The 12500-nt window shown below is 39.8% G+C and overlaps 1 protein-coding gene across 1 annotated transcript in view; it reads left to right on the top strand.

Moving 5' to 3' along the window:
• The first annotated feature begins 8966 nt into the window (after nucleotides 1–8966).
• LOC137971790 (uncharacterized) overlaps nucleotides 8967–12500 on the top strand; it is a 26646-nt gene continuing 23112 nt past the window's right edge. The window contains exons 1-4 of the mRNA XM_068818558.1: nucleotides 8967–8994; nucleotides 9441–9575; nucleotides 10934–11151; nucleotides 11527–11914. Of these exons, the coding sequence (XP_068674659.1) occupies nucleotides 8967–8994; nucleotides 9441–9575; nucleotides 10934–11151; nucleotides 11527–11914 (769 nt within the window). The remainder of the gene's footprint in view (nucleotides 8995–9440; nucleotides 9576–10933; nucleotides 11152–11526; nucleotides 11915–12500) is intronic.

Raw genomic sequence — 12500 nt, 5'->3', positions numbered from 1 at the left:
GAGAACGCACTCCTAATCTTTGATTACTACTAGTTTAATTAATAGACAGCAGATAGTTTCTTTTCTCGCAAATAAACAAAGCAGCCGGCAAGGTGTCCACTTTCTTTTGGAAGTGCTGGCCATTTATTTCTTCCCCGATGCATTTTGTTGATTTAGCACAGATTAAAGTCCACATTACATTCGGATTTTACACAAAAAGGAACTGGCATAGCGCGTTAGCAGGCTAGCCTCTGCATCGTGCGGTCCTGGGGCCCGTTTCTCGAAAGTCCCGAAACTTTACGGGCCATTTTCGGGTGTCACAATTCCCTTTGTATCTCTAGAACGGAGAGGACTTAAGTCGTCAAACTTCACAGTCATTTTCCTTTTTGTTGCCTTGAAAACACGTTAAAAGATAGGCTTTCTAAAACAAGTGGTTGGCAGTTTCACAAATAGCTTTTCGGGCCCGAAAAGTATTCGGGACTTTCCAGAAAAGGGCCCCAAGTTACTAGGGCGTTGACATGTCGTCTTGGGAAGGCAATTTTCTTTAACAGTGCCTCTCTCCGCCCAGATGTATAAATGGGCACCAGTGATTATTATCCTGTCCAGGAAAGAAGAGCAGTAACCAATTTAAGTTCCAGCAGGTACGAGCGGACACTAGGCCTTGTGACGACTTACCTTATCACCTACAGCATGCATAATGGCCCTCCATGGCGATTACCGCCTAGGTTGCTTCTTATTACCGAAACCAGAGTTAAGGGTCAGCAATTCAGTGTGAGTCCATAAAGACTTACTTTTTCATGTGATCTACAGCTACGGGTGCCATAAAAGACCCCCAAGTCCTTAAGGGCTCCAAGAAAGCTGAAATATTTTATTTCCCAAGTTGCCAAAACAGTAGTCTTTACCGGAAGGATAACCCACTCCATCCCTGTCCTATCTTTGGGTATATATGCAGTATGGATGCCACCATGGATTTGTGCTATTTGATAGAGCAACAAAAGGAAAATACTGATAGAGAAAGGGAAAGAGTGCCCGTGAGTAATCTTCTAGCAATTTAGCGGATTGGCGGCGAAAACGGACCGTGTTGGACGTCCTTATCAATCATTTACAACATACGTGAGCCATTTACACTGGGGCACTGTGTATGAATAAATATTCAGTAAACAAATCATGCCATTGAGGTCCTCATACAAGTTCTATCATAATCATTCTCTGCAATATCAAGAAAACGAATCTGCACGAGAAAACAACTGAATTCCAAGTCAGTCATAGCCAACAAACTAAAATGACCTCGTCACGTACGGTATTAATCGACCTGTGTATATCTAACTCACAACGACGCACTTGCGACCAATTTATCGCTGGGGCTAAAGTTTCTAATGTTACCTCACTTTTAAGGGATTGTAGGCAAGGGGCATGACTGTAAAAGTGAAGCCAGGTAAGCGTTTTTTGCAAGTGAATTTATCCAGACACTTTCCAAATAGACTGGAAGAGTGACTGCAATTTGTGTTAGACGATTAGCTTGAATTATATTCGAAATTTCTTACAGGTTCAAAACGAGTCTCAAGTAGTGTCACGACAGATGTTGTGGTTGCTTTTAAAGAGACCGATAAGTTCTTTTTTCTTCAGAAAATATTAAAGCCCAAACAGGTGGGTTATAGTACTACTGAATGGAACTACAAAGCTTGCTTATATCCTGATTTAATTAGCGCTTCATTGCTACGGGCCACAGACGTGATACGTTGAACGAGTTGAACAAAGGAGATAAACTCAACATTGCAGTTTGGACAAAAAAGATGCAATTTTGCATTGTGATTTACCGGCAAGAGATGTGTTGTTAGGTAAATAAAGAATTTTCGCAGCGGCTCTATTGTCCGTAATTTTCAAGACTTCTTTCAAGAAATTTATAACCGCTGTGGGACCACTATCTGATCGGTCCTAAAACAATCACATAAAAATTTCTTATTAACGGCAAGTCTTTTCGGTGACAATTAACTTCAGAGTCTCTTTTAACCATAACTTGGAAGGAAAAAAGATACTCGAAATTAAATGGCTGATTTTTGCAGACACGCTTTGTTGAAACTTTAACCGGAAGTGGTCTGTTTAGCCATCTTCTCGTAAAAACTGTAAAAACTACACGTAACCCATAATCCCTTCATTCGCTCTGACGAAGGGCTAACGCTCGAAACGTCAGCTTTTAGAATCTCTGTACGGTGGCCAATTTACATCATCAACTCCGTTGATAAAACCAAATTTTTGTATACTACTTCTCCACCGACGCAGCACCACAGTTTCTTTAGAAACTACCCCTTCATTCATTTGTTATTCAACCGCTGCGACCACTAACCTTGTGTTCTAGTATTTTTTAATCGACAGATTTCTAACAGGAGACCCAAGACGACGATGCCAAGCTTGAAGAAACTCACCAAGGAGCTACGCCAGGAAATCGTAAGTTACCTTTTTCCTTTTCCCACACTTAGCAGTAACTTAGCTTTCCGTTTAGCCACTCTCATTTTCGCCAAAACTAGCTTTTGTAGTCACATCAAATTCATCGGCCGTTGCCTCAATTCTAAAGTCATTCCTAAAGGTTTTCGCTCGAACTTTCATGCGTCTACATTCTCTCACTCAAATCAGTATCTTCACCAAATTCGATGTGCGCAAAATTCTTTTTCACGTAATATTATGAGGATCACAATTAGTCTCTAAGAGCTATGTGCCAAAAACGAATCGCACTTGACAAACAAATTCTTCATTGCCGCTCCGAACTTTCCAAAATCTGTCCAGCAATTTTAGTACAATCGATTCGCGCTAAAATCCGACAACTTAATTCTGGACTGTTTGACCATTTACACCAAACCAAGACTCTAAAACTTCAACAAGTAATAGGTCCGCAAATTACCGACAACACTACATTGCATAGCCATAATACCGTAATTACAATTCCAGAAAATCTTCCGCTTACTGACTCGGAGAAATCTCTTCTCAGTAAGGGCCTAAATTTTGTCCCTATTACCAAACGCACAAACGAATTTTCTATTAAGCAAGATGTTGAAAAATTCCTTCGCCGCGTTCAGTTAAAAGCCTTTTTTCACGACAAAGAGGATGAATTCGGACACTTCTAATAAAGATATTTTTGAAACACTTCTAGTTCGCAAATCCAAATGGACTCCCTCAGAGGGACAATTTGCCTCTTTAGATTTTTTCACCAAAAAATGCCGTCACGACATTCACAAACTTAAATTCAATCGCAACACTAAATTTTCCAACCTTTCCTCGGAAGAGTGGGCGGCGCTTAAAAATCTTAGTAAACGCAACGACATAGTTGTCAAATCGGTCGACAAAGGCGGCGCGGTAGTTGTTTGGCGGTCCGACCTTTACCAAAAAGAAGCATTTAACTAATATATTCCTATTTTTCACGTTGCCATGTTACCACCAATAGCGTAGCCATAAAAGCCTAAGGATAGGGCTTTCAAAAGATGGTTTTGTTTTTGCCTGAAATTAATTTATATGTTGCTAAAAGAGAGATTTTAAAGTGGCCAAAATTCCACTGAAAATAAGCCTCTGGGGACCCCTGAGGGGCTGATATCCAGAACTAAGCTAAAAAAAGTCGTTGAAGCTGAAACTTTGGCATCTTACCTAAGTCGACATAAGTACGTTGTGTACCAATTTTAGGCGACATCGGCCGACCTTCATTTCCAAGTCTGCCCCGGTCTCTCAGGCAGAAGCTCGTAAAACCAAAACCAAAGTAGTCATTTTGGCCAATCAAAAAGGACGGAGACAATCCAGTAAACCAATCAAAACTCGAACTAATTACCCGTAGCCAACACAAAGCGCGGGAAAATGTGCACGCGCGAGCCACGATTGGTTTTGGTTTCACTTCTGATTGGTTGAAAAAGTGGATCGAGAACTTTGAACCAATCACTGAGTGAAGAAATGCAAAACCAAAGCAATTCGCTAATTACTTTCGACACTCAATTGCAAAAACTTATCTTAAGTCGTTGCTGACCCTAATTCTTCCCTAGGCTTAATTTAGGTTCCAAAAAATGTTTTTTCAGTTCATCTGAGTGCGTATTCAACCTAGGTAAAAACAAATTCAACCTGTAACGGGTTTTGACCGGCAACAAATATACTAACAAAATAAATAACAATTTTCTGGCTCTCCTATAGGTGCGTAACCTTTTCTGGTGTCTTTGTGACGGTAAAGGCGCTAATGTTGTTTTCCATGAAGACAACATGTAACGCCATGATTATACAACGATGCGACAGATGTCTTGGAGTATTTCGCTAAAATTAAAAATATCAACTCATTTTCGAAATCGGTAACATTTTGTGTAGTAAAGTTAACAGAGGCTTGCGGGCGATAAAAGTTAAAACCAAATAAATTAAAACCTTTTTTGGTTTGCTATATAGCGCGTTTTGAAGTTTTTCAGTAAAGATAGCTTTTTCCACCTGCCTCGTGCTAAACAATTAACAGCTCTCTGTCCTTCCAGACAGCACAAACGTAGAGTCCAGTTTTTTGACATTATAGATAGGCAAATACATATAAAGAATGAATATCTAAATACCAGTTTGTAAACTGTTATGTCCGATAAGGTCGTCTTTTATCGAAACATTGTTGCCAAGTTCACTTTGTTTTTTTGTTCAGTCTCTTTTTTTCCTCTTTTTTTGCTAAGCGGAATTCATTTTAGTAAAACTAATTTTAGTGAAACTAAATTTTCACGTAAGTTACGATTCGGGCCAAAGTTTTCCTTAGCTAAGCTCTTGGTCTATAATTTTGAAATGTCCTCGAAGAGATAAACCTTGCCCTAATTAAGGGCTAAAAGCGTACAATATTTGGCCCATACAGACGAGTACTGTCTTAACTTCTGGATGTATCGGCTTACCAAGTTTCAGGCCCTTTATCTTAAACAGAATATTACGTTTTATCTATGATAAAAGAACATAAGATGCAATCAACTTACACGACGACGTTTTCTCCAATATTGCAAACTCTCACCGTGAAGAACCTTATTTCATTCGACACTATTTTTTTTTAAAAATTAATTGATCGTGTCGTAATAATTGTCGGTAAATTTGCATGAAAATAGCCATATTTTCTTTTACAAATTAGTTGGTGCGTATCAATTACATATCTATCGTTGTTTGGGGAATTGCCTTCGATGTTGTTAAAACTCCTTGTTGTCTATCTTACTTATAATTAGGTCGTTCAAAAGTCCTTAATTAACTCTCTCAAATGCAAAAACAAGTTAAGCGACGCACGATTTTACTCATCTCTCGGTCATTACATACATAATTGACCTCTTCCACTAAGGGCTTTTCAGGGCCGGCAAAACACACTCAACGAAACGACAGAACAGAACAACAACAACTGTTAAGAATCCCAACTGGCCGCAAGCAAACCAATTGGCTATTAACAAGTGCAGCTGAGAAGTTGAACCAGGAACTACCAGGATCAAATTCAACTAGACCCTCCGTGAGCGTACACTGGGTTGGCTGTGGTACGTGCAGCGTTCCAGGCAATTTTTTTCAAGTTGGGGGGTCATTAAGACTATTTTAGGGGTCACCCAGAAGTCATACCTTTGGCTCACAGGTCCTCACACGTTCGTTCGACGAAACAGATCCTTTTCTGAGGTTAAAAACCTGGCCACCGGCCTATTATTATTTAATCATTTGTCACAAAGAAGAAATTCCTGTCCTCTTTAAAAAAATTGACACGCATTGCTTACGTGTGGTAGTGAAGTAACACAGCGATCTATTCCATAACGTCAACTGAGCTGTGTGTTGTCTTCCAGGAGATTTAAGTTGTCCTTGCGTAATATGTAGCTCTAGAAGTGCACGATATTGTTTTGGTATTGTCTATCATTGTAGTGCCATGGTAGAAGTCTTGGGTAAATAGCCTGAGAAGACATGTGGTTACTAGCAAAGTACTGAACCCAGAAAGATTGAAGAAAATAAAAGGGAATCGAGAAACATTGGCTTCTGGGCTGACAAGTTGATCATGCAACTTCTTTCCACCACAAGTGTAAGCATGCACAGAGGCATCTGATAGCTTTGTGAACATAGATGAAAGCTGAAGTCAAGCGCTGACCGGCGGGGTTAGTATTTGGATGGGCGACCTTAGAAAGATACCACTCAGTAACAGAAACTAAGGACCGAAAATTCTATTTTAATATACTAATATAAAAAGTTACCACGAATATAAAAAGTTACCATCAGCGAAAAACATTTTGGGAGATTTTAGTTGTTTTGTTGTAATTGTACTTTTGGCTGCACCGAGTAAATCGCACATCGAGTTCAGCGGGCGCAGTGATCAAGTTACCGCAGCATGTTTACTCGCGAAACAGTAAAGCATCAGTGTCAAATGATGCCAAGATACCGGGTTTTTGTTTTTGTTAGTTTTCTTTTTCTTTCAATTGTTATAAATTTTGACAAGAAATGTGCGAATTCAACACAAGGATCACAATCGCCCAACTCTCAGAGGTTGACCATTGTTTCTGGAAAATCAAAAATTTACTCTCCAAGACGAGGTTATTTATCACCAGATAATTTCATCGTTTTGGTAATAGCAGCTACTGTATTATTCATCAGCGTCAAAATCTTTTGCCGATTTTGTGGGTCATTTTGTTGAAACTCAAGCACGCTTCCAACAGACCTGTTTATTTTCGTGACTTACGCGTTACCACAAAAATTCTCCCCGTATCACATTTCAAACATGTATGCAAATTTGCTAAGCTCGAAAATTACACAACATGATAAATTTACAAAAGCTGGAAATTTCACAGAAATATTTTCCAGCGAAACATTTATTGAAACAAGCAACATATTTGCTATAAGAGGCAAGAAACCCTTCCTATTTCAGTTGCGTGCGTGCAAGCGAAACACAATCACAAAGCATAAATTTCTGACAGTTCACATCAAACCCTTTTCGAAAGAACCTTGACAGTAATAATAAAGCACAAAAGAGACAACAAGCTTCCATTCAAATAATTTTTCACTGTTACATTTCCTATTTTTTTTAAAGAAGAGTTGAGTACAAAATGAATGTTATTTGCCAGACAAACAGGCAAACTCTGCTCTGCCTTAAAGGGTCAACTCGAGCTTGCCACTAAGAAGAGCCATTTCATATTTGATGACGACTACTACGATCAAATTGATGGCGGTGCAATGCACTCGCCTTTAGAACCTGTGTTGGCCAATATCTTTATGTGCCATTTCGAAGAGAAGTGGGTTCTTAATTACACCGGTCGTCCTTCTATTTGGTTTGCATACGTTGATGATACTTTCACTCTGTTTGACAGTAAAAACAATGCTCTTCAATTTGTACAGAATCTCAATAGCTGCCATGTAAACATCAAATTTACTACAGAGTTTAAACCAAACAAGACAATGTAACTTGCATTTTTTGACAGTACATGTATACTGTAATACTGCATTATTTGCCCTATGGTTAAGGCTAGCATATTTATCTTACCAACCGGTAGGTGGGTGACCGTGTGGGGATAATGCACAAGTCAGACAATACTCTGCATTTCTTCATAAATGGCGTTTTAATGTTGGAAAACGAATCAAAACCATCCCACCTGTACTTTACGGTGTTGTAGATTTGTTCGGGCAAGGTGAGGAAGTTACTATAACAGGTGGGGAAAGAGCCGTTATTTTTTTCCGTTTTAGAAAGTCTCTACCCGCAATCAGTAGTAGCCTATAACTTATTGCATTTCTCTCGAAAATATGTATTTTTTATAGTATATCGTTTATCATATTACTTCTGCGAGGCATCACACTAATCTTTAGGTTGCCTGTTATTGCTTGGGTTTCCTGTCTTGAAGTATGCGGGCAGTCTCGATTTTTGTTGGTCACGATGATTTTGAGGAAGCGTGCGCCCAGCGGTATCATCATGACTTTAATGCTTCCTTCCTTGCGCCTCAGCCTTGACGCGTTAAATTGCTTTGTTGATAAAATTATTAACTTATGTATGTACATTTACTGTTTCTATGATGTTTTATGCTGAGCATCTGCTCCCATCATTAATTAAGGGGCTGTTACACGAGACAATTTTTCTTGCAGCTTTTCTCGTTTTTTTTTTATTCCACAAAAGTTCTCACATCGTCAAACAAGTTGCTTTATGGGTGTTCCACTATGCAACGTTTCTTGCAACTTGTCTCGTTTTCAATGGTCGCAGGAGGTTAGAGGAACGTTTTCATTGACTGCTGCCGCAAACGGTTGCGCCACAAGTTGTAGGACAGATGAAAGTTTAAAAATATTCTGTACTGCAGAATCAGAGCCATTTTTTTTAAACCACAGAGTTAAGGTGACTCTGAATCCGCTGACCAGAATTTTTTAAACTTTGCAGAAAGTTTTATCTTGGCCTTCTGATCACTTTCCTTCAATAAAATATGAGAGTCGCCGGGTTTGTTTTTGAGATATGTGCAACTAAAGACAAAATAAAGGGTATTATTACAGGGTTTCCCCGTTGCCACGGTGACTTATTACACAATAATGACCGCATCGTGTTCAGCACTAATTGTTGTTTCTTATGGAACCATAACATTGCTAATACGTGATACAGCGTTGTAATGCCATACCTTCTAATAAGGGCTGTTACTTGAGAGCTTTTAAACTGAATTAAGCTACCTTAAATGCTTTCCCCATCATGACGGCCATGGCTTATTATCATTTCAGGTGGAACTGCTGAGACACAAAGTAGTAACCAGGATCAAGTGGACAATGTCTCGATCATGGTCCGTATGAACAACACCATTAACATTCTTAAAGAAGGATATTATTACTATTATTATTATTATTATTATTAAGCAAATTTCTAGTTTCTAAAGAGACTGTGGTGCTGCGTCGGTGGGGGAGTGAAACAGGAAAATTTGGTTTTATCAAACGTGTACGGGTGTTGATAAAGGTCGAATTACCACCGTGAACGATTTGGAAAACTAACGTTTCGAACGTTAGCTGTTCGTCAGAACGAAGGGCTAACGGTCGAAATGTCAGCTTTCCAAATCATTCATGGTGGTAATTTGACCTTTATCAAAACGTTTTATAAAACCAAATTTTCCTACATAAAATCATTGCTGAATAGTGATTAAGTCTACTACTTGATTCTAAAGTGGTTATCTTTCTCTTGATGTTTGGTAGCCGACATTTTTTCTGTTTAAACTTGTTTCTAAGTGGGTGATAATACCTGTTTACCGCGGCATTCGGAAGAAAACGAATCTTGACATATTAAAAATAATAATAATAATGTTTTGGGAGTTAGCAATGTGGTAGTCTAGTGGTTAAATGAAAGGATTATTACGGTCGAACTATCCCCCGCTCGAGTCCTGCGAATTCAGGCATTGGGGTTCTGATTTTAAAAATAGATATTAATTTCCCATAATTTCTATTGAGCGCTAAGTGTCCTAAATTGACGATATTAGTCAATAGAGAAAATTAGGAATTGTCGTTAATCGTCATTTCAGAGGCAGAGGATGGGTTAGAGTTGGCGACAAGAGACGTGATAGCATTTCGTTCAGGAGCCATGTTGAATATAAACGAAGTAAAGACTGGATCTGAATTTGTAACGTTATCGGATTTGAAAGCAACCGGAATCGCCCGTACACACGATTCCAACTTCTTTGCAGATTCAAACCCTTCCATTCAGGAGGGCAGATTCAAAAAAGAGGAAAGGAAAGGAAAGGAACTTTATTTAAGTGTCTAGTCGTCGTTCTAGCGCTGAAGCACTAATTGGGTACACTGTAAATTGAAATTAACAATTAACACAAATCAAGTCAAATGTTGGTTTTTGAGGAGAGGGAAAACCGGAGTACTCGGAGAAAACCTCAAAAGTTGCGGATTCGCATGCCGGATTCGCCAAATACGTGTGGACGGGGCCTTACCCGATTTGGTCTATTGTTTATTTCCCACAAAACTTGGTTTAAAAGGATTCACTTTCCTGACGCCAGTTTCTTTCTCTCGGATACTATGAGTAATTGACTCTTGTAGAGTGTTAATGGCCGTTTGGGGTTAATGAGTGATATTTTGACATCCGCAAGGTGGTGTCTTTCCAACACGGCCAACACAAAAACACACGGGTATGTAGTTCTGGAACACGACTAAAATTGAATTGATCTTTAGTTTTTATTCACTTTGAGTCCATTCCTATTCTTTATAGTGTTTTCAATGGTAAACCGTAACAATGTATATATCCGAAAAACGGGCCCCAGAATCGAACTCCCGACAAATGCTACATTTTGGTTATTGTAGCCAGTGATGTTGGAGCTGATCCACACCTTTTATCTGGTTTTGGAGCACAATATTGATGAGCAACATCTAATCCCTGGTCGATGTTTTTCATCCTTGCCATCGTCACAACAGTATGAACAGTTTTGGCAGTCACGTTATGGGCGAGATCAGCCGCTATCGCTTGGTCAATACAGCAAGGCCTAAGTTTGAGATTTTCCGTAAAGACATCACTGTCCGCAAATAATTACGTAGTTATTACTGACCACCCCTGATGGGGAAAGAAAGCTAACGTTTCTAGGGTTAAGCCCTTCGTGAGAGCGAATTGTGAAGGGGGAGACAGTGAAAGAACAGAGGGAGTGTGAGAAGGGCTGTCAGCTCACTAATAGCAGGAGGATTTCACGACGCTCTATCCATAAGGTTTTTCCGGGGATCGACGCTGCAAAGACTGCATGGGCAGTCCCTAGAAATGGTATGAAACGCTCCAAGTTACTGATGCATGATGGGACCCCACCGGCAGACCACGAAAAACTTGATTGGCTGTTCATGAAGGCCTGAGTAATATTCAGCGAGAATAGCGTCCGAGGGCATAGTCTGGGGGAATTCTTGCTTTGCTCGCAGACAAAGTGACCTCATAATTGAATTAAGGGTAAAACTTGAGTGTGCATGCTCACGACGAAGAACTTGTTTTCTTATCCTAAAGCGACTAATTGTTTACTTTTTCTCCGAACAGAAAAAAAGAAACATCTTGTGTCTTCAGCACTCATCATTCTTCATAACTGTGCCAAGGCTTCAGAAAACCGTCAGATTCTTTGTGAGTTACGAGCGCAGGAAAGAATCGCGCCATTTCGCAATGCAGATGATATGAAAAATGTTGTGTCGGCCTTGTTTACGCTCTCATTCATAATCAGCTCTGGTGAACAGATAAATCTTCTGGAAGCTGACACCAGGGTAAGTTTTGAAGCTTATTGTTCTCTTCGAATAATTAGTTTACTCTCTGGTTTGACGGCTGGGAGAACTTATTAATGGATACCCGGAATAATTCTTCTTTTGGCTAATACATTCATTCACTATTCTACTTTGTGAGAACTGAAGCACCACTTGGGGACCGTGTGCTGAAATGAAATCAAATCAGTTGATCTTGAGTCAAATCAAACATTAGTCTTTGAGGAGTGCCGGGAGAAAAAACTTCTAGAAGAAGAGCAGAGCACCAACAACCTCAACACAAATGTGACTGGGAACATTAACGGGAGGCAAATGTTCTCACCACATGCACAGTTTGGAAAAGCAAATGAAAATGAAAGGGAAATGGAATTTTTTTTACAGGTTCTAAGCTACATTATTTGGATGCTGCGCAATGCTTTGGATCAGCCTGATCTGCGTGGTAGATCGGAGGAAAGTGCCTGGTCGGCTCTGGAAATGGCAGTGGGTGTCAGTAATATGTTGGTCAGCAGACAGAACTTGGAAGCCATGTTGGACCGAGATATCGTTGCATTGCTTGTGTCACTCATTGACAAAGGCGGCGTCGTTGAAAAGGAATGTGCTGCTAATGCCCTTTGGGTTATAGCAAAGAATCCTAAAGGAAAGGCTAAGATCAAAGACACAGCCCAGGCAATCAAAGAGCTTTCAGACCTAAGCACAAACAGCAACCAGGCAGTTAAAGAGGCGGCAAAAAGAGTTCTGTTGGAGCTGAGGGACACCACGAACATTCATGGTATCAGTCAACGAGAAAGTTAAAAGACAACCAGGGAGAACAGGGGGATAGGATAACAATTTGGGAATTTTACAAAAGTTGTTTTTAGCGTGCGAAAGTACTCGAACTCACCGCAACACATCCGAGCCCATCCCCATTCAAACCCTTACCGGAAGCCATCGGAAGGCGACAACATGCCACTTTTATTTCTTGTGATCGCACATTCCTTCTACCTAGGCGTACGCCTCCGAAAACACACTTTTATTTCACCTAAGAATTCACATATCCCAAGGATAGGACTGGGCCTCTCCTTCGGTGTTATCCGGACTTTTTCTTCTTTTGAAATTATTAGTTTAATTCTCAGTAGAGCGTACACTAATGACTCAAACAACCCAAAACAACCAATGCAGTGTTCATAACAGTCAAATTTATGACCTTTTGATGTTAGTAGTTCGGGCACGCTACATATTCGCTGAAGACGATTCTTGGAAACGAAACCATTAAAATGGATACAGATGGAAATCGCACTGCAAAACAACGCGCCATGAAATGTGGAAGGTGGTATGTTAGTCGCAATAATAAATGAGGCAAATGCATTATAGCCATT

This window comes from Montipora foliosa, chromosome 1 (genome assembly GCF_036669935.1).
Source record: "Montipora foliosa isolate CH-2021 chromosome 1, ASM3666993v2, whole genome shotgun sequence".
NCBI lineage: Eukaryota > Metazoa > Cnidaria > Anthozoa > Scleractinia > Acroporidae > Montipora > Montipora foliosa.
This window is presented reverse-complemented; position numbering and strand designations above follow the sequence as displayed.